This window comes from Anas platyrhynchos, chromosome 25, assembly GCF_047663525.1.
Source record: "Anas platyrhynchos isolate ZD024472 breed Pekin duck chromosome 25, IASCAAS_PekinDuck_T2T, whole genome shotgun sequence".
Lineage (NCBI taxonomy): Eukaryota > Metazoa > Chordata > Aves > Anseriformes > Anatidae > Anas > Anas platyrhynchos.
Window position 1 is genome coordinate 6,991,069 of NC_092611.1, and position 21,481 is coordinate 7,012,549.

General features: G+C 51.9%; 1 protein-coding gene across 4 annotated transcripts in view; it reads left to right on the top strand.

The window, feature by feature from the left end:
- Positions 1–21,481, top strand: part of GRIK4 (glutamate ionotropic receptor kainate type subunit 4) — a 160,656-nt gene that overhangs the window by 111,409 nt on the left and 27,766 nt on the right. For all 4 annotated transcript variants that reach the window (XR_011804958.1, XM_038167658.2, XM_072027785.1 and 1 more), the window contains 6 exons: positions 1,303–1,468; positions 4,530–4,708; positions 7,441–7,494; positions 15,854–16,015; positions 20,189–20,341; positions 20,797–20,901. Coding sequence is in view for 3 of the 4 variants with exons in the window: in XM_038167658.2 (XP_038023586.1) it covers positions 1,303–1,468; positions 4,530–4,708; positions 7,441–7,494; positions 15,854–16,015; positions 20,189–20,341; positions 20,797–20,901 (819 nt within the window). In the remaining variant the exon portion in view is untranslated. The remainder of the gene's footprint in view (positions 1–1,302; positions 1,469–4,529; positions 4,709–7,440; positions 7,495–15,853; positions 16,016–20,188; positions 20,342–20,796; positions 20,902–21,481) is intronic.

Sequence of the window (21,481 nt, forward strand, 5' to 3'; positions counted from 1 at the left end):
GGGGCAGAGCCCTGGGGAAGGAGAAGGGGGCTCGGAGAATGAGCTGCAGCCGGGCTGCCATCAGCTCGGGGTGGTGGCTGCTGCAGGTCTCTGACTCAATCTGGTTCCCAAAAGGGATCAACAGGCTCGTGCAGGAGCTGCCCTGTCTGCTTTGCTTCCAGGAATTTGTCTTTTCTTGCGTTCTGCTCCTCCCCTGCTGACAGAGCTCGGGGTGAGGGCTGCAGCGTGAAATCGAGGCAGATAGCAGCTTCTTGCTCCTCAACTTTCCTGTTGCTAACCAAGCAGCTTACACTGTCAATAAAGCAGCCATCACAACCTACTAATGGCCTTTCCCAAGAGGGGAGAGATGGGAGGCACGGGATGATAGCTTCTGGAAGGGCTAATAATGGAAGAAAAGAGGACTTGACAGTCCTCTAATGAAGCAGAAGCAGATGTTTCCCTTTCTGGCCTCCATTGCTTCCAAATAATTCACTCAGCAAAAGGGAAATGATGTTACTGGCCCCCACTTGGTGCCCCCGTGGTGCAGGGTGGCAGCGGAGCTGCTCGCAGGGAGCCCAGGGGCTGTCCCACAGCGCTGTGACATCCCCGTTCCCCTGCTCCCAGCTCTCTGGGAAGCAGCATCCCTCTCCCTCCTCCTGCTCTGTTTGATTAACGACAAGCACAGCGTTAGCAGGACTCGTGGTTAGAGCCCTATTGGAGCTTACCCACTGCACAGCCACCTGTTACCCCTCTGCTGATCAAAAAAACCCCAAAGCTTCTGGCTGCTGCATCTGTTCCTCTCTCTCACGAGCCTCAGCGGTGCAGGGTCATCGTGTTCCTCCCGTCATCTCTCCTAATTACCTGGGCTGCAGGCAGAGGTGGCCAGGCAGTGCTTCAGCCAGGCAGCAGAGCCCAGCACGGGCTGGGCACCTGCCTGCGAAGCAGCCTCCGCGTTCACCCAGGCAGCAAGCCCGAAACGAAGTGCGGCCCCGGCTGCAATTAGTACCCGATCTCATTAGGCTGAAGTCATCCGGAATGGTTTCCTGTGCTGTAATCACCAACCCCGTTGCCTTTCTCTGAGTGGCTCAGCAAGACTTTTCCTGATCCACTCCTTCCCGTGGCTGCGATAATTATTTTCCTCTGCTCCTGCACAGACCCCACCCTCCTCTCCCTACTCCAGCGATGCTTCTGCGGTTTTATTGGGATATTTCGCTTTCTGCATGCTGTGCGTTTCGCACCGAAGGTCCTTTATGGTAGATTTACTTGTTTTGATTCCTTGTTTCCCTCTCTAATTATATCCCCTTTCCCCTCCTCCCCACTTAGGTTCCTCACTTCAGAGTGGCGCCGGAGGAGTTCCTGAAGCTGCAGCTCCAGCGCTTCACCACGCTCAACCTCCACCCCAGCAACACCGACATCAGCGTGGCCGTGGCAGGAATCCTGAATTTCTTTAACTGCACCACCGCCTGCCTCATCTGCGCCAAAGCTGAATGTAAGTCAGTGCCAGGCGGGGTTAGCAGCCCCCCTGCTCCTGGCTGCCCTTTTTTTTTATTTTTTATTTTTCATCTCCCTTTGCATGCTTGGTGCCTGTTGGAGGATGACCGGGGTGGCTGGAGGGCTGTGCTGCCTGGCTGCTGTGCAAGGTTTTGTAGCAGGGGTTCTTCGGGCAGAGCAGCCCGAAACAAGGCAGACCCCCCCCCCCCCAGGGCACGTTTTCCACCCTGGTGCCCCATGGAGGTGTTTGTTGGAGGAGGAAAGGGCATGGGGAAGACTCGCCCGCCTTCTGTTGGACTATCTGTAGTGTTTTGCTTGCACAGATGGGTTTTTGGAGGGGGAAAAAAAAAAAAGTCTTAAGCTTGTTCCTGGAGATTATTCTAGGCGATTTTTCACTTTTTTGAAATATCTCTCCCCAAACCCACGTGCAGTTTGTGGCCTAAAAGCAGGACTTGATTAATAGCCTCTACATCGCACACCCTCCTGGGCTCGGTAGCCATACATCTGCTGGTAATTGTGCATCTGGATGCTGGAGTGTTCACCTCAACGAGCCCAGATTCATCTCTGCATAACTCTCCTAGCGTGGCAGGAGCAGGCTCTGCATCCCAGAGCTTCGAGCAAAGCATGTCCTGGGCCTGGAAGGTCAGTGTGTGGCCAAGTGGCTGCTACGGAGTAGCCCAGCCCATTTTGCTTTTAATTTCAGGGAGCCAGATTCATTAGTACTAGAGTTTATGTTACAAACCGGCCTAGAAAGGGGCTTTGAGGGGGTGCATGGATCCAGTGAGAGCCCTGCAGTGCTGGCAAGAGCTTAGCAGTCTCTGCTGGTGGGGCTGAGTATCGAGGAGAGGCAGCATCCTTCCTAAATTGGGGCAGGCAGACTTCACACCGCCAGCTGGGCTAGTGGCACACTGTTGTTGCAGACTCCTGCACAAGGACAGAAGGAGTAAGACAGTGTTTGCCTTTTCTTTTTGCTTTATGCACTGAGGAGATGACATCCTCAGCATGTGTAATCATTAAATTGCTTTTTGGTAGGCTTGCTCAGGTTTTACCCCAGCCGAGGACCTGACCCAAATCCCACAATTAAAATAATTCAAATAGTCTTCTGCGTTACATTTAGCGCTGGAATTTTTCATTGTGTAACCCTAACCTTCAGAAAAAAAAAAAAGGGAAGAAAAGAAAAAAGGAAGGAAAAAAGAGGGAAGAAAAAATAATTGGGTGTCCCGACCTGCCGTGCAGCGTGCTCTCAGTCCTGCCCTTGCTGCTGCCAGGCACAGAGCACACACACACCAGCTCATAGCCCTTTTCCCCAGCTACCTGGAAAAATAAAAATTAAAAAAAATAATAATAAAAAAAAAGCCTCACAGGTGTCTCCACTTGAATGCAGCCTGGTGGTAGTGTGGCTCTTCATTTAACTGGATCAGAACCTCAGGAGCCAGATGCTGGCATTAGGTTATCACCCTTTTAATTGAATCAGCCCCGTTTATTTTCTTCTGGTGTTCCTGGGTAAATGCAGGATGAGCTGTGCAGCCCAGAATCCAGCTTTGTGTAGGAGCACAAGCCCTTGTTTTCCCCTAGGACAAGCAGTGCTCCTAGGCACAGTCCTTAGACAACTGACTCGAGGCACTCAGGGCTTTGGGAAGGTTCCCCGGAGGCAAATAAGGGACTATATGAGCTGTCTGCTCATCAGTGAGAGGATCTTGTTTTGAAGGATGTTATTATTTAGCTCCCTGGAGGGAAAGTCGTCGCTGTTTTGGTTAAAGTACAAGGCTGTGTGATGGGACTCTTGGGTCCTATCCCGTCGTGCTTGTACTGGCACTGGAAGAAGTCGCATCCTTCCTCTGAGGACTGATTGTTTCTGCTGGCAGAAGCAGAAAATGACCCTCAAAGTCGATGGAGTTAGGCCTGCGTAAGGGATGTGGAATCGGTAGGTAGCTTGTGGATTGTCCTGACCTGGGAGGCTTTGTGTGAATCTACAAAATCCCTGGCCTGAAAAGTCAACTGCAGAGCAGCACCAGGGTGGATGCCATCGTAAGAGCTACTCTGCAAACTGTGACCACCAAGGGGAGGGAATAACAGCCAGGATTTAGGAACTGACCATCGGGGTCAAGGATTGCACCAGTAGGAACCCCACAAGCAGCAGAGGCACCCTGGAGGAGCAGCAGAGAGCTTAGAGGTGGCTCGATCTTTCCCCTCCAGTCTTCCCCCCCTGTTTTGTGAGTTTGTGAGGATCAAGAAGAGATGTGATCGAGAGGAGCCTTGGCTGCTGCTGAGACCCTCGCTGAGGTGTTAGCACGCTGCTTTGTTACCTTGGGGAGGTGCTGGGAGCCCGTGAAAGCAGTGCTCTGCTGCTAACCACGTTGGGTCAGGTGGCTCCGTGTCCCCTGGGCTCCTGCTGAGGATGGGGAAGGTGAGGAGCAAGGCTCTGACCCAAGCCTGGCCCCTCCGTTGGCTGGTCCTGGCGCCTGCTCATGGTTCTGCTCCTTGCATTTCCTTCAGCTGAGCTTTTCTCCTTCCTTTTGAGCCACGCTAGCTGTCTGTGCCTTGCTAATGATTAAATCCTGTGGCCTCCGGTCAATCAAAGTTGACAGAGGAGGTTATTTCCCGAGGAAAACCAGCAGCTGGCTGGAAGAGACAGATTCTATCAAATATTCTTCCTCCGCTACGAAAAGCTGCAGCAGGAGCTTTGACGTCTTGTTAGACATCAAAGCAGCCATGCTGGAAGGAGCCCTTGCAGTGACCTCTCTGCAGGGAGAAACTTCAGCCGGCCGTGCCGGAGGCGAGAAGGCAGAGGCTGGGATAAAGCCGGGGGGGTTGCAGGCCTCCCTGCTGCAGATACTCACGTGGAGGGGCTCCATCCATCCTTCCCCGGTCCTTGCTGCCCCACAAAAGGAGCCTGGGCTGCAGCCACCTCTCCTTTGTCATGTGCAGCCGTGGGGCCGCTTCCCTTCAGGAGTGACTGTGGGGCAGGGTAGAGCTGCTTTTGGAACCAAGCCCAAACCATTTATTTAGACATATATATGTCTATTTCTTTATTTTCTCCTCTCCCTTTTTACTTGCAGGCCTTTTAAACCTCGAGAAGTTGCTTCGCCAGTTCCTCATCTCCAAGGACACGCTCTCGGTCCGAATGCTGGACGACAGCCGGGACCCTACCCCTCTGCTGAAAGAGATCAGGGACGACAAAACAGCCACCATCATCGTGCACGCCAACGCCTCCATGTCCCACACCATCCTGCAGAAGGTAGGTGCCGACCAAGCACCACGGCATCAGTGCTGCTGCTTCCAACCAGCCAGAGCCCGCGTGCAATGCACGAGCGTGCACGTGCAGGTGTTACTGATAATAACATCTAAAAAATCCATCGGTGATGCTGGAAATGCTCTCTGCCGAGAGAGGAATCGTCCCTGATGGAGTTTCTGGGGGAAATAATTTCCTCGTGCTTTTCAGGACTGTAGAAGCAAAGGTTTAATTGCTCGGAGCTGGTGTGTTTGCTCTCTAGAAGCGGTGCCTGCCCGTGGCTCCTGGTGCCATCAAACAGCCCCGGAGGGCTGCTGAGCGCTGTGAAATTAGTCAGTCAGTCCAATCCGTTTCCTTTTTTTTTTTTTCCTCCAAACACATTTCTAACTTTTTGCTTCCTCTCTGATTGTCTTATTAACCAAGATTTTATTTTAATCGTGTTTATTTTTAAATGGTCTCTTGCTGCAATTTTTAGCATTTGTTTTGATAGCCTACTTCAAAATTGAGCAGTGGCTCCAGATGGAGCCCGAAGTTGTGTGTAGTTCCCCACATCCTGGAAGGAACAAGAAGTACTTTTTTTTGAATCAAGGCCGAATACAAGCAACGGTGTCCCCCTTCCCTTTGGCTGCTGTTGCAGGCATTACCCACGGTGTCCTCTTCATGTAATCAGGGCGCTTCAGCACCATCTCAGATTTATCCCTGATGACAGCCAGCTGAAAAAATTAGCGTGGTTTCATTATTCCCACCCTAACAGAAGATTTTTATTCAGCTTCTTGCAATTTTGCATTTCTAAATACTCACTTTGGGGTATCCTGGGGGCACCTCCCTTCTTTTTTTTTTTTTTTTTAATTTTGGATTTTTTTAGCCCTGGTCCCCATGTCAGGAGCCATAGTGACTTCCCACAGGCACACGGCAGCGTTTGGGCACCTGCAGCCTCCCTTCTCCTCCCGAGCATCCTCCTGCCACCACTGATGGAGACGTCAGAGACTGCCGCGATTTTTCAGCAGTTCAGTAAAACCCGGTGTAATCTTCCCAGCCAGAGGACTGGAGGAGTGAGAGGCTGTAAATAATGAGCTTGTGGTGTGGCGTTCTCGCACCTGGGGAGGCTGGGGAGTGTTTTTTTTCACGGAGCTGCAGCCGGAGCAGGGGTGAGGAGCTGCGCCCTGCCCAAAGGTGACCGAAAGCAGGAGAAACGTGCCAGCGTTTTGAAAGCACCGTGTGTCGGAGCTGCCTCGGCACAGCCGGCCTGCCTTTGGACGATGAGGGAAATGGCAATTTCTCATCTCACCCTCCACATATGGTCTGGAGACACATGGTTGCTTCCTCGATTACCAGCCTGGCCCGGCCGCCCACCTGGCCGCGGGCACGGCGAGCGGCTGGGAGCGCTGCTGCGGAGCCGCTCCGTGGCTGCCTTTGATTTTCTGCCCTTGAAATCAAACAGGCTGACTTCAAAGTAGGTCACAGAGCACTGACATTATCGCTGTCCCCAGCAAGGGAGAAGGGAGGGACATGGGTGCCATGCTTTATTGTGCAGGAGGCTGGAGACGAGGCAGTTTTTGAAAAGCCGTGGGGTCGCGGTGCTCTTCGGGTCAAATGATTTTTTGCTGTGGCCTTTTTGGCACCTGTTTGAAGGACACAGGGTGCTGGTGTGCGACTGACGGGCTGGGCACAACCAAAGCCACCATCGGTCCCTCCCTGCCTCCATCGCCTCCGGGTGGTCTGGGGCGATGGGCAAACCTCCTCGTCAAGGTCCGGCAGCTGATTTGAGACCAGCTGTGCTTGGCAGCGAGACACAGGCTGTCGGGAGGATTTGCAGATTAATCCTGAGCATCTGTTTCAACAACCAACTCCTGGTCTAATGAGAACGTTGGATTTTGGAGAATAACTTCAATGATCTGGTCTGTGGTCTCCAGAAGAGATCATCCCACAGACAAATCCACGTCCTCCCTGCATCCCCATGCGCTCTCACCCTCTTCTTTTCTGCTCCTGAGGCCATCACAACCCTTGTTAAATTCTGGAGAGCGGTTGGAGTTGCTGGGTTTCATTCATGTTAATTAATTTTCGGGACTGAGGATCGAATCTGGCAGATGTATGTGGGGAAGGCACTGCTGGGATGGCTGTCCTTTCTCTGTCGTTCCACGGGAGCTTTTCCAGTCTTGCTCACAGCATCCTGGTGCTTGTAGCAAAAGGAGATGAGCACTGAGCCCTTTCAGCTGCTGCGTGCCCTCGTTATGTTTGAAAATTACATTAAAAAATTTCCCTCGTTAAGTCGATAGTTGAAGAGGAGAGAAGTAGTACCAATTAAGCAAACCTCACCTAACCTCTCTTTCCTCAAAACACAGCAAAACCAAGGAACATCATCCAGGGGCTCTGGAGGCTTCAGGATCCCATTCAGGGGGCTGGCATGGGTTGCTGGGAGGGGGACAGAAGCTTTTGCTCCCAGGGGTTTCCTCCTAGCAGGGTGTTTGTGTGGTGTGGACCCAAAACCACAGGGTCTGGAGCTACAAACGGGTGCTTTCTTCATGCCAGACACCCCGTGCGGGCGCAGAGAGGAGACCTCAAGGTAGGTTTGGTGCTGCTGGACTTAATTCCCCATTGTGCTGCCGTGTCCCAGCCGTCCCGACACAGGGAAGCAGCAGGGATAAGGATGGGAAAGGAAACGTGGCCCCGTGTCCGTGCTGGAGCTGAGATGGAAGATTGCCAGGCTCAGGTCTAATCTCTTTTCCTCTCCTTCGCAGGCAGCCGAGCTGGGAATGGCGTCTGCCTACTACACGTACATCTTCACTAATCTGGTAAGACGTTTTTCACAGCTTTTCTTGGATGTGCGTGTCGAGCCATGTTAATGGGAGCTGATCTCCCCGACCCCGGGGAGCACGGGGAAGAGCTGCCTACGTGCAGGGCGGCGGGGGCAGGAGCTGGGGGGGGTCCCCACACAAACCCCATTAGCTAAAGGAAGGCGTGGGGGGGGTGAGAGCACTGCTCCGTGCTGTGCAGCGGGGTTTGTGGGTGCAAAAAGGGGTTTGGAGAGATGCGATGAGATTGGGGGTCCACCAGGGGATGGGTGGCTCCTGGGTGGTTTGGAAGGGGCACGCTGGAGGTGTGAGCGCAGGATCCTGCTCCCTGCTCTGGGAGAAGAGCAGGATGGAGGAGGGATGGTGCTGTAAATGTGGAGAGGCAGGGTGGGCATGACTTCAGCACAGCCCCTGGTGACTCGGCTTTATAGCTGCTAATAACGCTAATTGGGGGGATTGTGTGGCCAAATCCCTGAGCGCCGGGCTTAGGAGGCAGCAGGGGGAAACCCAAAATAACCATCAGAGAAACTTCTGGTGCTGCAGGAGGCTCTCCAACGGGCTGCCAAGTGGTGGGGGGAGCGCTGCCCACAGGGAGAGCGGGACCTGCCCGGGGCTGCAGGTGGGGGCTGCTGGAAACCGGAGCACGCGGGACGGGCTGGATGATGAAGTGGCGGTGCCTTCCAGCCCCCGGTGATACTCATAGTCTCTAATTTCTATTAATATTTATGCCAGGGTGTGCTTGTGCCAGGAAAGCCGAGAGCTGAATCACGCTTTGTGTTTGGGTGGGAGACAGACGGGAGCGGATGGAGCCAAACGTGTGGGAAGGGGAGCTCGAGGGAAGGGGAGGGGAAAGGAGGGGAAGGAAGGGGGTGAAAGCCAAGGCAGCAGTTGGGGTGGGATGGGGAAAGGTGTCAGAAAAGGCAAAAATACAAAAGAAGGGAAAATCCACGTTTCCTACCTGGGCTAACAGCATTTTGGTCCTGCTCAGTCCTTAGTTCCTGACCTTGCTCAATACCAGCCCCACAAGGAAAAGCTCTGCTGCTCTGACTTATCCTCATGTAAACGCTCAGCACTGGCCAGGGAGGGATGGACCTGGGGCACAGCTAAGCCCCGGGACCTGAAGATCATTTATTTTAAGGCAGCAGCTTCTCCTCTGCGGTTTCTCACCCCTGTGCCACCCAGTGGAGCTGGTAAGGAGCAGAGTCTCCAGCCCATGTAACCCCTGCCCATCTCACACTGCAGCCTGGACACATACAGCATTGCTGGAAAAGATGCTAAATTTTGGTTAGTCTCAGCCACAGTGGGGCCTTAATCCATAATTTGGGTTTGTCAGTGCTACTGTAGTAGACATAATCAGAGATCTCCACTTGCACATCACCAGCACAATGCAGTCTGTATTCATGGATGGTGCTTGGACAACGAAAGTAACTACAGAAATTAAGCTCCTCACTGCTTAATTAAGCTCATCACCACACTAGTTTTAAGCATGGGTGTGATTAAGCATTTTCTTGGGGTCGAGGGGTGATGTTTGTCTCTGAAACCCATTCATCCAGTGTAACGAGGATACGAGGCAGGTGAGTCAGAAACGAGTTTTGTTGCCATTTGTTCCCACAGGATATTGTTGTTTCCCCTGTTTTATTTCACCACTTTATCCAAAAGACCAGCCCAGAGCAGAGCTGACTGAAATTTTGGCAGGGCCTACCGAAGAAGAAAGGTGACATCGGGCAAAACCTGGGCAGATGGGCGAGGTGGTAAAGGAAATTAGTAATACTTAAATGGGGACGAGAGATGGGAGCGAGCAATTTAGACTAATAAATCTGGAGGGATTATCAAGCCCCTAATGAACCCTCTGAGGTTTTACAATCACTGCCTAATAGAAAAGATAAAATCAGAGCGAGCTGCTGCGAGGGGGAGCAAGCAAGACGAGGGCTTTAAATGGGGAGAGAGCCCATCAGGAGGGGAACAGACGGTCTGTGCAGCATTAAGCTACCTGAAGATGGAAAAACGGGCCAAAAAAAGGATGGAAAAGGGGCGAAAATACGGAATTAAACACCTGCCCTGCAGCATTAGAGGGGGGTTCTGTTCCTGTCTGCTGGCATTAATTTTATTTAACGAGCATATCCCGGCCGGCAGCCAGTTCTCTGCGGAGTGCTGCGTGGAGGCGAGCGGCCACGGGCCCTCTGCCACCAGCCTGTGGGGACAGGACCGGGGGTCCCTGGGGTCCTGGGGTGCCATCGGTGCTCGGAGGGGAGGCAGAGCAATATGTGAGAGCAGCTGCCAGCCTTTGGCACGAGGCTGCGGGAGCAAACCAGGAGGAAGCCCTCAGCCCCCAGTGTGTTTCCATTGGAGCCGAGGCGAGCAGCCTGATGTAAAAATATCCACGGGCTAATTTACTGCGTGCGAATTCATTATCAGCCGCCTTCAGCCAGCTCTGGGGACCCTTTCTGTCAGCAGCAGAAGCTCCACAAATTTTCCTGGAGCCCAAATGAAACCCGCAGATCAGAGCAGGGCTGCTGCCTGCTCCTTCCCCGTGTCCATCATCTGCGTAAGGGTGCTCTCAAGCCAGGGTGCGACCGAGCCCCCTTTTGTCCTCGTCCCCCTTGTAGGATGTCACAGTGGGACCTAAGCTGAAGAACAGCACTAGGCAATGTCTGAGAGGGGAGGGGTACAGCTCAAAGCCCAGCTGACAATTTGATTTATGATAATGCTGCTAATAAGGCCAGTGCATAGGTAAAGCGTGGCAGGCTGCTTCGAATTGGGACAAAAGGAAAAAAAGAAAAAGTTTCTCCTGGTGCTAGAAATCCTGGAGATCAGCAGTGCAGAGCAGAAGGGGTGTTGGATGCCTCCAAAATCCTGCGGTACAATTAATTCTTGTAGCTTGTTAATTCTCTGTGGCTTGTTGTTGTTTTTGTCTTTTTTTTTTTCCTTTTTTATTTTATTTTTTTTCAATATAACATATGGACCCCGGGCTGGGCTTAAATTTCAAAACATTTATCAAGGAGATTAGATGGAAATAATTGAAACAATTAAAATTATTACTGTAAGGAGGGAGGTGTAAAGGAGTTTTACTCGTGCTTTGAGTCAGGCGGTCTATTGAGTGGCTGCAGGTTTGTTCCCCGACAATATTGTGCGGAGGTGTTGTTGCTGATAAAACAGCTGCCGTATTCGATTTCCAGAGCCCAGATAAATCAGCTTGGCTTTGTTTATTTGTTTCCTATTGTTCCTTCTTTGTTAGTGGTTTATAAAGAGCTTGCTCCTCATATAGGACGAGTTTTCCAAAGCTCAGTTGTCGCTCTGGATGCCCCGTTGGGACCGGCAAGCCAAGCAGCATCCAAATGGCCCAGGAAATGTCACAGATTTCGGCTCCATCACGGGCTGTGGTGCTCAGCCCCACTGCACGAGGTCTGTAGGCATCCCTCAGTCTCTCCTAGGCTCTGGTGCAAGTGAAGGGCACAGACTTTCTTGTTAGGTTTTGACAAATTTCACCCCAAAGGCCAGCCTACCTGCCCAGCTCCCTGTAGCTGATGCAAAGCTTTTCGAGGAGCCTCGGCCGTTCCCAGAATTTATGGTGGGTTCCCTGAATTTATGGTGGATAAATTCCCTGAATTTATTGTGTTGTCGGTGACACGTGGTAGGAGGGCAAACAGATCGGGTTGGTGCAAGGATGCCAAAGCCATTTCTCCTTATTTTAGCTAGCAGGAGAAGAGGAGGAGTTCGGCAAAGCAGCAATTTGTGCCTCTCTGCGTCTTGCTGCCTGCCTGTGCTACCTTTTACCTGTCTTGCATCTTCTTTGTGCATTGTTCAGAGTCCTTTAGGAAGCCCAGCGCATGTTTGATTTCCAGTTGTTGAGTAAATCATTCTCTCAGATCCAGCCCAGGCCCTCCGCTGTGAGAGCAAACCTACTTTTTTTTTCCTCCCTCCTCGTGCTTTCTCATCCTATTTGTCTCAGCCCCCCTACCCCGTTTCCACATGCCGTCCCTTTCAGGCCCCAAACTCTCACTTGACCCCTTCTTCTTTGAGCCTTTGTCACTCCTCAGCCCCAGTCTCCCTGCGGGGAAGTCGAAGTCGCTCTCTTGCACTAACGATGCAGGCAGCGTGTTTTCCTAAAGTGCTCTGTTTGAAGAGCAGCCTCCAAAATCCAACAGCTCTCCTTGCATGAGGAGATAAAAGGCCTGTCCTTACCAGCACATGGCTCCGATGCTTTTGTGATGCTTCAACTTTGGAAGAGCAACCAGATTCTGTAGGGACAGCTCCCCTGAATCATCACCAAGTTCACCAAGATCCCGGTTCCCCTTTAACTACGTGAACAGCCAAATAACACGGTGAGTTGGGTAGGTCATCCACATCCACGTATCCCCTCAAAAGGCCACGATTCGTTCCCATGATGAGGCTTTTTTTTTTTTCCTTCCAGAGAAATTGATTTCAATGCGTGGTCCATTATAAACTTACTGACTCTGTCGATAGTTTATAAATAAACGGAGCCTTTCAAGAAAACCATAAAACGCTTAACATAATATCGCCCACTTCAGTAAATAAGTAAGTGTCTTTTTGGAGGAGCTTAGGAGTGATTAGCATGCTCAGCCCCGAGGATAGCAGGATGCAGAGTGCCAGGCTGGGAACTGTAATCAGAGGTTGGAGGGTGACAGCTTTCTGAAGCACCAAACACCCTTGTGATGGAAGGTTTGCCAGCGTGAGGTCTTAATAATAGAGAAATGGAAGCCTTGGCCCAGCGTACTCCTTCCTATCCCACATAAAAATAGAGGAGGAACAGGACAGCGTGTTCTGGAGCTGCTGGTGTAAATCAGCATCTGTCAGGGGGGGACGGATCCTTGGCTGGGATGGGGCTGAGCTCAGTGCAGGCAGCTGAGAGCTGCACCAGGAGGCTCTGTGGGTGACCACGGGCTGGGACAGCATCAGAGGGTCTCTGGGGCTGCTCACCAGCAGAGCCAAAGCTCCAGCGAAATCCTTGCGGTAATTAAGAGAGGAGGATAACACGTGTGTGGGTGTGAGCAGAGGGAGGGGTGAAGGCATCTTGGTGTCAGTGCGGTGAGCAAATCCTGGTTATTGCAGGGCTTTGGGGTGAGGTGAGGTGGAAGTCTGACCATATGGGTGAAAACAGCAGCCAGGGAGGACCTGGGCAATGTTCACGGGGTCTGCTTTGGTCCACGAGTGGGTCACTGAGGAGCAGATCTGGGAGGATGCTTCATGAAACTGCTTGAATTTAAGCGATGGCTTTGATGCTTTGCACCAAAGGGCAGGTTGCTGATCCCTGTCTCCTGGAGGCTGAGTCCTGCTGTCAGGTTTTTCACTGCTTGTTGTTTTTTTTTTTTTTCTCAGCACCTCAGTTTCCTCCTCTGTGCAATGGGTACAAAACCACCTGGCAGCTGTCCCTGGAGTGTTGCTGCTATGAAGTGGGCACGGAGCGATGTGCCTGCACCCTGTGGTTTTGTGCTCCTCACAGATTGGAGATGACTGCGTGTAAATCTCCCAGCCGTAACTCACCGCCGGTGACGCCACAAAACCCGAGCTCGTGGCTTTAAAATCATGAATTAGCGAGCTTGGCCGGGTGGCTTTTATTAGGCAGGTTCTCCCAGTGATCTAAACGCTCGGGTCGCTCCCAGGGTTTTGTCTGCTGCTGTGAAGTGAGAAGGCAGGTCGAGTGCCGCATGGAGCACGCCAACCCAAGAGTGACTTCATCCTCTAATAACTCCTCCAGTGCCGTCTCCCAGGGAACCCCTTTGTATTCAATTAGCTAATGTGCGCCTAGTGCTTTGAAAATATGGAGTGCCATAGAATCGCTAAGTGTTGTTATTTAACGGCACATATTTAGCGGTTGCAGCCCTGTAGCAGAAGTCAGAAAATCTGCACTGTAATTGCCTGGCGCTGCTGCAGACTTTGCTGTGATCTGAGCAAAGCCTGGGGACTTTTCTTCTCGAAAAGTTCATTAATTCTGGCTGCGGACCTTCAGGGCCTGCTTTTTCTGCCATCTCAGGAAACAGGATATTGACTTTTGGTGGGTGTGCTAAAAAACCGACCTGGAGAGGGGGGAGAACTCAGGCAGCCAGGATTTGTATATCTGAAATTAGACTTGGAGGCAGTTTTTTATGGTCTTTGTGCCTCGGGTTGCAGGGGTGGCATAAGGGAGCTGGTCCAAGATGTGCTGGTCAGGTGTGGTGGTTGTTATGGGGTAAGGAGGAGAAAAATCATTGGGAGCAGAATAGAGGAGAAGAGAGAGGAGGAGAGGAGAGGAGTTATTTTGTGTCAGCTCTGCTGTTGAAGATTCTTGCTGGCTTAGGTAAAAGCCATCTTCAATGTGTCTTGTTGAGTTGACCTCAATGAGCAATTCTGGGATCTGACACCAAATCCCTGCGCGCCCTCTATGGAGCCATTTGCCTGTCTGAGCTTTGTTTCAAAAATACAAACTGTATTTCTCTACCTCAGTCTGAAAAGGTGGATGTGCTACTGCTTGCATGCAAATACCTGGCAGTGCAGGGATGGGGCTCACCTCCCGTGGTGCCCGTGTGCTGTCTGAGCAGGACTGCAGCAGAAATGGGGCTTTCTGCAGCTGGAGTTTTGCCTGGAAGTAGACAGATACAGAGAAGAGAGGCTGCAGGAAAAGCCAGAAGCTTGCAACGAGCATCCACCTCCAGCACAAGCTGGGAAAACGCTGATGTGAGGATTTTCACCAAACAGATCCGGGGCTTTTCGGTGCACAGCATCTCGGTTTCCTTCTGCATGTAGGGCACTCGGGAGGCCGCTTGCCCTGTGCACTGTTTGCCTCGCAGCTCTGCTGGGGGAGCTGTTGTTTTGCAGGGGCTCGGCGCATCTCCTGCTGCTCCCTTTGCATCCAGGAGCTCCTCGGGCCCCGGTCCTCATTAGCCATCTGCCCTCGCTGCGCCGCTTGACAGGATGCTGTGGGTAAATGGATAACCTGTCAGCAAGGCAGGAGGATAATATCATTCAAATGAATCAATAGTTCACAGGCAATTTCATGTTACCTAACGTTAATGCGGTTGTGTCCAAAACGCACTTAATCCTGGGTCTGATCGCGTTCTCGGGGGAGTTTGCCAGGCTGGAGCAGTCTTGTAACTCTGTTTTTTGGAGATTTACAGGCATTGTTCCTGCGCGCACACATACGCAGGACAGATAAAAAATGACTTGACTCGCTGAGATCTCCTAGTCCACGGAGCCAAAAGACATTCATATTAGTGATGGAAGAGATTGGGCACCCAGCAGTTTCTGAAACTATTACTCCCACCTTCTCGCTCCATTTTAGCAATTAGCAAAAGAGAAATTAGTGAGGAAGGCACCATTATTTCCTGCTAATAGGACGGGGAGGGCTGGACGCTCCTCCAGGAAGCCGGTCCTGCTGTACAACCGCTTCCATTGGCATCGAGCTCTCCCTTTTTGCTTTGCTTCATTTTAACACCGTCCTTGGCCAGTTTGCTCCCTCCCCGGGGACGTAGGGTTTTCTGGCAGGTGGCATCTCCTCAGGGCACCTGGAGCAGCACCACAGGATGGTGTTTTCCATGCAGCCTGTCTTGGTTTATTAGCTTGAGCTTGGTGTTTCTGCCTTGGCACGGCGGTGGTGCAGTGCCGTCGCTGCGCGCCTGATGTCTGCAGCCCAGGATGGGGTCTGGGTCAGGCGCTCTCAGAGGATATTAGGAAGAGCAAATGGCATTCATTTCTTTCCAGACGTGGCCCTTCACACTCTGGTGGTCTTGCTGGCCTGGGGATTCCTCCTGGTTGGGGTTTGGATGGACAGCCCGTGCCCGTGTGCTCGCGCCATCTGGGGCTCCCAGCTGTATGGGAGCACTTGTCCCGGAGATGAGAGCAGAGCTGGGGCATCCCTGAGATCCCCTAGGGATGCAAGGTGGCTCTGCCTTCCCCATTGCCCTCTGTCAAGAGAGAAAAAGGCCTCTGGCTCTTTGTTTGCAGCGTTCCTAGCAGGTTGCCTGCTCTGCCTGAAACATACCCGGTGCCTCCCTGCCTGCGCTGAAGCAGGGAAGTCCTTTCTGCCAAGCCTGCTAGCACAGCTCAGGTGTGGCTGGCAGAAATCACAGCTCAGAAATGAGCTTTCCAGAACCTGCTTTGGAGGATTTAGGGTCTGTTTTGGGGAAAAAATAGAGTGCTGGACTTGGTTGACATCTTCATTACCAGCCTGCTGAGCCCCATCGTGGTCAGCACCCAGGATTTCCTTACAGGCTGGTGGGAGGATTTCAGGCCCAGCTTGGAGGTGGTGGGTTCCTGTGCTTTTGGCTGCATGGCACCATCTTCCCTTCAGTTATGTTGTCTGGTTTTGAACTTTTTGGTGCCTGTTTTCTTTCCTGACCCTGCTTTCTGTTTTGGGCTGCTTTAGGAGTTTTCCCTCCAGCGCCTGGACAGCCTGCTGGACGACCGAGTCAACATCCTGGGGTTTTCCATTTTCAACCAGTCTCACGCTTTCTTCCAAGAGTTTGTGCAGAGCCTCAACCAGTCCTGGCAGGAGAACTGCGACCACGCTCCTTTCACTGGCCCGGCAGTAAGTAAAACCCTTCCATCGCCTCGGTGAGTCAGAAGCTGCTCTCATCCATCGGGACCGTGGGGCAAAGGAGGGAAAGACCAAGGAAAACCTCCCCCTTTGGGGTGAGAGACCTTCGGGAGCCATGTGGATGGAGAGCTTTAGAGGGCTTGGTTGTACTTGAACGGCTGTGCAGTTTTAAATTAAACCTAATCCAAATTTGATTTGTATTTGGGTGTGAGTGCAGGGGATGGTGAAGCGTTTCCCAAGGGAAATTAGTCCCTGTGTATTTACCTTTGGAAAGTGGCTTGTGCAAGAGGAAGAGGCAGTCTGGATGCACGTAGCGTGGAAAAAGCTTGGGCTTAGGCAGCTGCCACGAGGCTGTGCGGTGCTGTGCGCTCTGGCATCTCCCTGATGGGTGCAGACCAGCCCTAAAATCTTCCCCAGGGACTCCTGGAAGCTCAGAGGGTTTGCACAGCAGCCTTGCCAGATTAGGATGCAGGGGGCTGCGGCTGGAGCTGGGGGGAGGGAGGCAGAAAATGCCATCAGTGGAACCTTGTGCAGCTTTTTTAATGAACTCCGAGTCTCCTCGACAAGCTGCAGCAGCAGTGTGCTGCTGAAAATCTTATTATCACTACAAAGTGATCTTAAGCAGGGAAAATAAGGAGCTTTCTGCCCTTTGTGTCCATGTCCTATTGGCTTGACATGGTGCTCAGGCCATGCTAAGTACGTGCCTGGGAGCCTCCTGCGCTGAGGCAGCTGCTGCCTGCCCTGCTACATCTCTGTAGGGTGGCTTCCAGAAAGCTTTCCCTTTTTTCTGGTGGTTGCAGGACTGTTCCGAGGCATTAAAAATAGATTTCCTTCTAATAGCACAAGGGTAAGACAATAGGCAGAGGAGTGCTGCAGGTGTGATGGGGAAATAAGAGAGCTCATTGCTCCTTCTTACCCTGCGTTGTCCTAAACGACCGGCAAAATCTGGAGGTGGAAGGATGCAGGTGTATGCCTCATTGCAGCACTTCTCTCTTTTTTTTTTTTCTTTTTTTTTTTTTTTTTTTTTTTTTGGAAGAGTGAATTAGTTCAGAGCTGAATGGAGCTGTTTGGTTTGTGAGCCTGAACCTCAATCACCCATCAGTGCAGTGCTAAGCCAGCTGGATGCTCCTTTCATTCATTCCTAAAGCACGTTCAGCATACAACAGGCTTCCTCGTGGTCCATGCATCTGGAGAGGGGGCTCAGCCAGGCTGCACCACCCCAATCCTCAGCTGCTCCAGCCCAGGAGCATCCCAGGACCTGCCTGAAGGCTTCCCAAGCTCAGTTGTGTGGCTGCTCTTGGCGCATGCCATGCCCCAGGTGATGAGAAAAATATCTGAGGCTGTGAATATTCAGAGCGGGGGACAGGTGAAATATTCCCAGGTGGGATGTGTTTCCCCTCCTGCACCTGCCAGGTAAATCCCCTTCTCCTTCAGTGTGCTGGTGGAAGTCTGGCAGGTCTCATGTCCTGGACGTCCCCTTTTTCTCTTCCTAAAAAGAGAAAAGGAAGCTCAACAGCTGGAAGTGACAGGAGGGAGGTTTCCTGCGAGCTCCAGGATCCAAGGGCTTTCTTGAGGGAGCTGAGAAAGCATCTGAGGAAGGAGGAGGGAGCTGCTTGCTCTAATGCCATTCTCATTAATCACATCGCAAAGAAAGGAAATCAGAGAAAATCATTCAAATTACAGATGGCTAGATTAGGTAATTAGAATTTAGGCTAAAACAGATGTTTGTAATTAAGTGTTTATGTCATTGAATAAAATCCAGATTGTAAAGTCTATTTCACAGGATTTTAATGGCTTTAATTCTCTGTGTTATGTTTGGGGCAAAGATACAGATGACAATGTTTTAGTAGGAAAAGAGGAAAAAAAGCCTGGCAAAACCTGGACTAGCCAAAGCCGCTCACATTTCCCTGGAGAGCAGCTTGCCTTTAAACACGGCCTTTATGTGGGGGATTTCTGTACCTAGAAAATAAAGGGATGTCTTTCACTTAGCCATGTTTTACCCATGGTTAGCGCCTGGAGGGGATCTGGGGTTGGGAGGAAGGTGTGCGAGGAGCTGTAGGGTGCTGGGGAGGAGGAGATGGGGGCACAGGGGTGCTGCACACAGCAAGTCCCCCACTTGCAGCCCGTGGCAGAGCCGTGACCTTGCAGAGACACCATGCAAATCCAACGGGGATCGGCAGGGATCAGCCGATGCGAGGAGGAGAATCGATTTGTTAGCAGGCAAATTGGCTCGTGGTGACAGTGACAAAGCTGGCGGCAATGAGAGCGTGAAAGAAGTGAGAGGTTTTATGGGCGACGCGAAGAAAGTTGGGATTTCCTGGCATGTAGGAGGCAGCTGGAAGCAGGGAGCTGGTGTCCTCCCCCAGGTAACCCCACAAGAAGGCACCCACCTACCCCCAAAAAAGCCAGAGACAGAAGAACAGAGAAGATTTGGCACAGGGATTTACCAGCAACAACAATAATAATAAAAGAGGTCCATTGAGGGCACAGGAGGGCCTCTTGTTCCCTATGGAGATGGCTCAATTTTCTGCATCACAACCCCCTCCCCGCTCCCTAAACTGCTTGAAAAGCACACGGGAACCACCTGAAATCCCAGCAAATTGTTCGAGGCTGAGGATAAAATATTCCAGTCAATAATGTCAAATGCTTCACCAAGATTTACAAGTCTCTCACTCAGCAGCTAATAAGAGATCATTAACTGCTCGGGAAAAAATGGAAATCAAAACCCAACAGGAGGCAATTACAAACACAGGGCCGATGTCCTGATTTGGTATGAGATGGTGAAATTTTGATGTCATAGGGGTGGTTGCATTTGCTGTCACAACATTTTTGACTGGCCAACTGCGTTGAACGTGGTTCCTGATCCAGGAAAGCAATTGCTAATTGTGTATGGTGTAACCAGAATGGGATCCGGTCCACAGTCAAAATTAAATGTTTGCTAAAGAGCTTCATTGATCGGGGGCCAAGGATGGGACAAGCTGGAAAATCAGACCCAAGACTGCTCGGGGCTCATGGGGAAGGTGCTCGGATACTATTTGAGTAAGGCAGGAGCATCAGCTACGTGCAGGAGGAGAGATGGAGCAAACGTGAGTCAGTCCCAGGGGACAGGAGTTGGAAAAAGGAGGGATTACGGGTGCTGTTAGAGCTACAGGTCGGGGTTTTGCTGGCATTAGGCTGGAATCATGCCTTTTTACTCCTGCCTGCTTGTATGTTTTAAGGCTTTGCACTGCTCGTTACCTGCCTAAGCCCGGGACATTGCAGTCGATGAGGTTCCACCACTGGTCTGCGTGAGGTCAAGCAGGGTTAAGTCAGGCTCTCTCTGTCCAAATTAGCGATGTGGTTGAAACCCGGGGTTCCTGGGGAGGATTGAACTGGGTGAGATTGTCCCCACAAGGCAGCTGGCAGAAGTGAACAAAGCTGAGCAAACTTCGGAGGAGGAAAGGGGCACGAGGCTGCAGCTGAGCTGCCCGAAGTCACCAAGAGGGCAGGGCAGGGGACAGGAGCCCCCGGCTGGAGCTGGCCCAGCCCACGGCCACAGCTGCAACTGTAAAGGATGCTTTGGGAAAGAACCATGAGGAAATCATAGCCTTGGCAGTAATGAGCTGCAACAGCTTAATTCCAGCCGAGTCAGGAGGTGACAATAATTAGAAGTGAGATCTTAGCCACGCCAGTGAACACAAGGGAGCAAACGGCCAATTATTGACTAGATCAAACCCCTCAGAACGACGGCGTGGGCAAAAGGCACGGTCTGTGCGGCTGGATGGCCGAGGAAATCTGATTAAAGGCAAACCGAGCAGAGGTGGGAAGGCGAGGGAGCGAGCTCTGTGATGCTGGACATTGCAGTGCCACTGCAGTGCAGGTGACAGCAGGATGCTGGAGGCGGTGGCACGGGACAAGACGGTCTCTGTTGCACCAGAAAGCCAAGATGATGTTGTTTGGGAAACAGCTCTATGAAATCCTCATTTCTCATGGATCTGGCACTCACAGCAGTGCTGGAGGAATGATCCTCTGGCCCCTAATGATGGTTCATGCAGCCCAGTTGTGTTTCCTCCTGTGGGTGCAGGGTTCCCCTGGGGCAGCAGATCGAACGGGTGTCCCCAGAGGACCAAAAAAACAAAGCTTGCTTAGAAAAAGTGAGTTTCTTTCTCTTCCTTTCCCCCGCAGCTCTCCTCCGCCCTGCTGTTCGACGCCGTCTACGCCGTGGTGAGCGCCGTGCAGGAGCTGAACCGGAGCCAGGAGATCGGCGTCAAGCCCCTGTCCTGCGGCTCTGCCCAAATCTGGCAGCACGGCACCAGCCTGATGAATTACCTGCGCATGGTGAGCGGGGCTGGAGCTCGCCGGCAGCGAGGGGTGGGCACGTGGGAGCTGGCACAGGTCTCGGGCACGCAGCATCCGTCTGTTTGAAGCCAGCACTAGCAGTGAAAAGAGAGGAGATCTGAGGGCTGGTTTGGTGCTAGCCTTGGAAGTACATGAAAACTCCGTTTTTCAGGTTTTGCTGCAGAAAAGCTGAAGTTCAATGATTTTTATTTTTTTTTTTAAGTGGGAATGTTTCTAAGCGGTGCGAGTTCTGTTTTGAGTGAACTCGGGCTGATGTGAGGTTGTGCAGTGCAACTGCTTAGAGCTCGGTGGCCAGAGGTGAGCTGCCTGTGGAAGGCTTTGGGTCCCTTTGAACCCAGAATTGTGCTCCCTAGGATCAGGCTGAGTTTATCAATCTCACCCTCAGAGCGCGTGCCCACCTCGACGGGCGCTGTAACTCACTCTCTCTTGGACAGGTAGAATTGGAAGGTCTCACCGGCCACATCGAATTCAACAGCAAAGGCCAGAGGTCCAACTACGCCCTGAAAATCCTGCAGCACACGCGCGGTGGCTTCCGACAGGTGAGGGAGGTGGTTTGGGCTGCTGGGGACGCGCTGGGTGCATCCTTGCAGGATTTTGGCTCAGGATATTGTGGGTGAGGGGGGGACAGACCCAACCCCTGGCAAGAGGAGGTGTTCAGCAAGCGACAAGGTCGCACATGAGATGCTTTTGTACTCAGGCTCTCGTTTGCTTTTTGGCTCAGTGCTTGTCGGTTCCTCACTGCATTGGTCCTTATTCTATCCATTACCCTCTCGCTTTTCAAGTGATGTCTTCAGTCAAAATTAAGGATGCTGTGGGGGCCGGAGCTTGGTGCCACTGGCATCAAACTGTTGAGATTATGTGACACAAGTCCAAGGAATTAGGCTTTCACTAGTAAATCCAAACCTCCTTCAGGAAAAAGGGGAAAAAAAAAAAAATGAAGCCCTTAAAGGAGACTTTTTGTCTGTCTTATTTCCATGCTGACAGCACTACAGCTGCCCTTTTCTTGGAGATTGCTGTATCCCCTAGATGCTGGCAGAGAACAAAAGCTGTTGTGTCTTACTGTCCTGTCCCACACCAGCAGAGCGTTCTGGCTTTAGGAAATCTTTTGGTCTGGCAGCA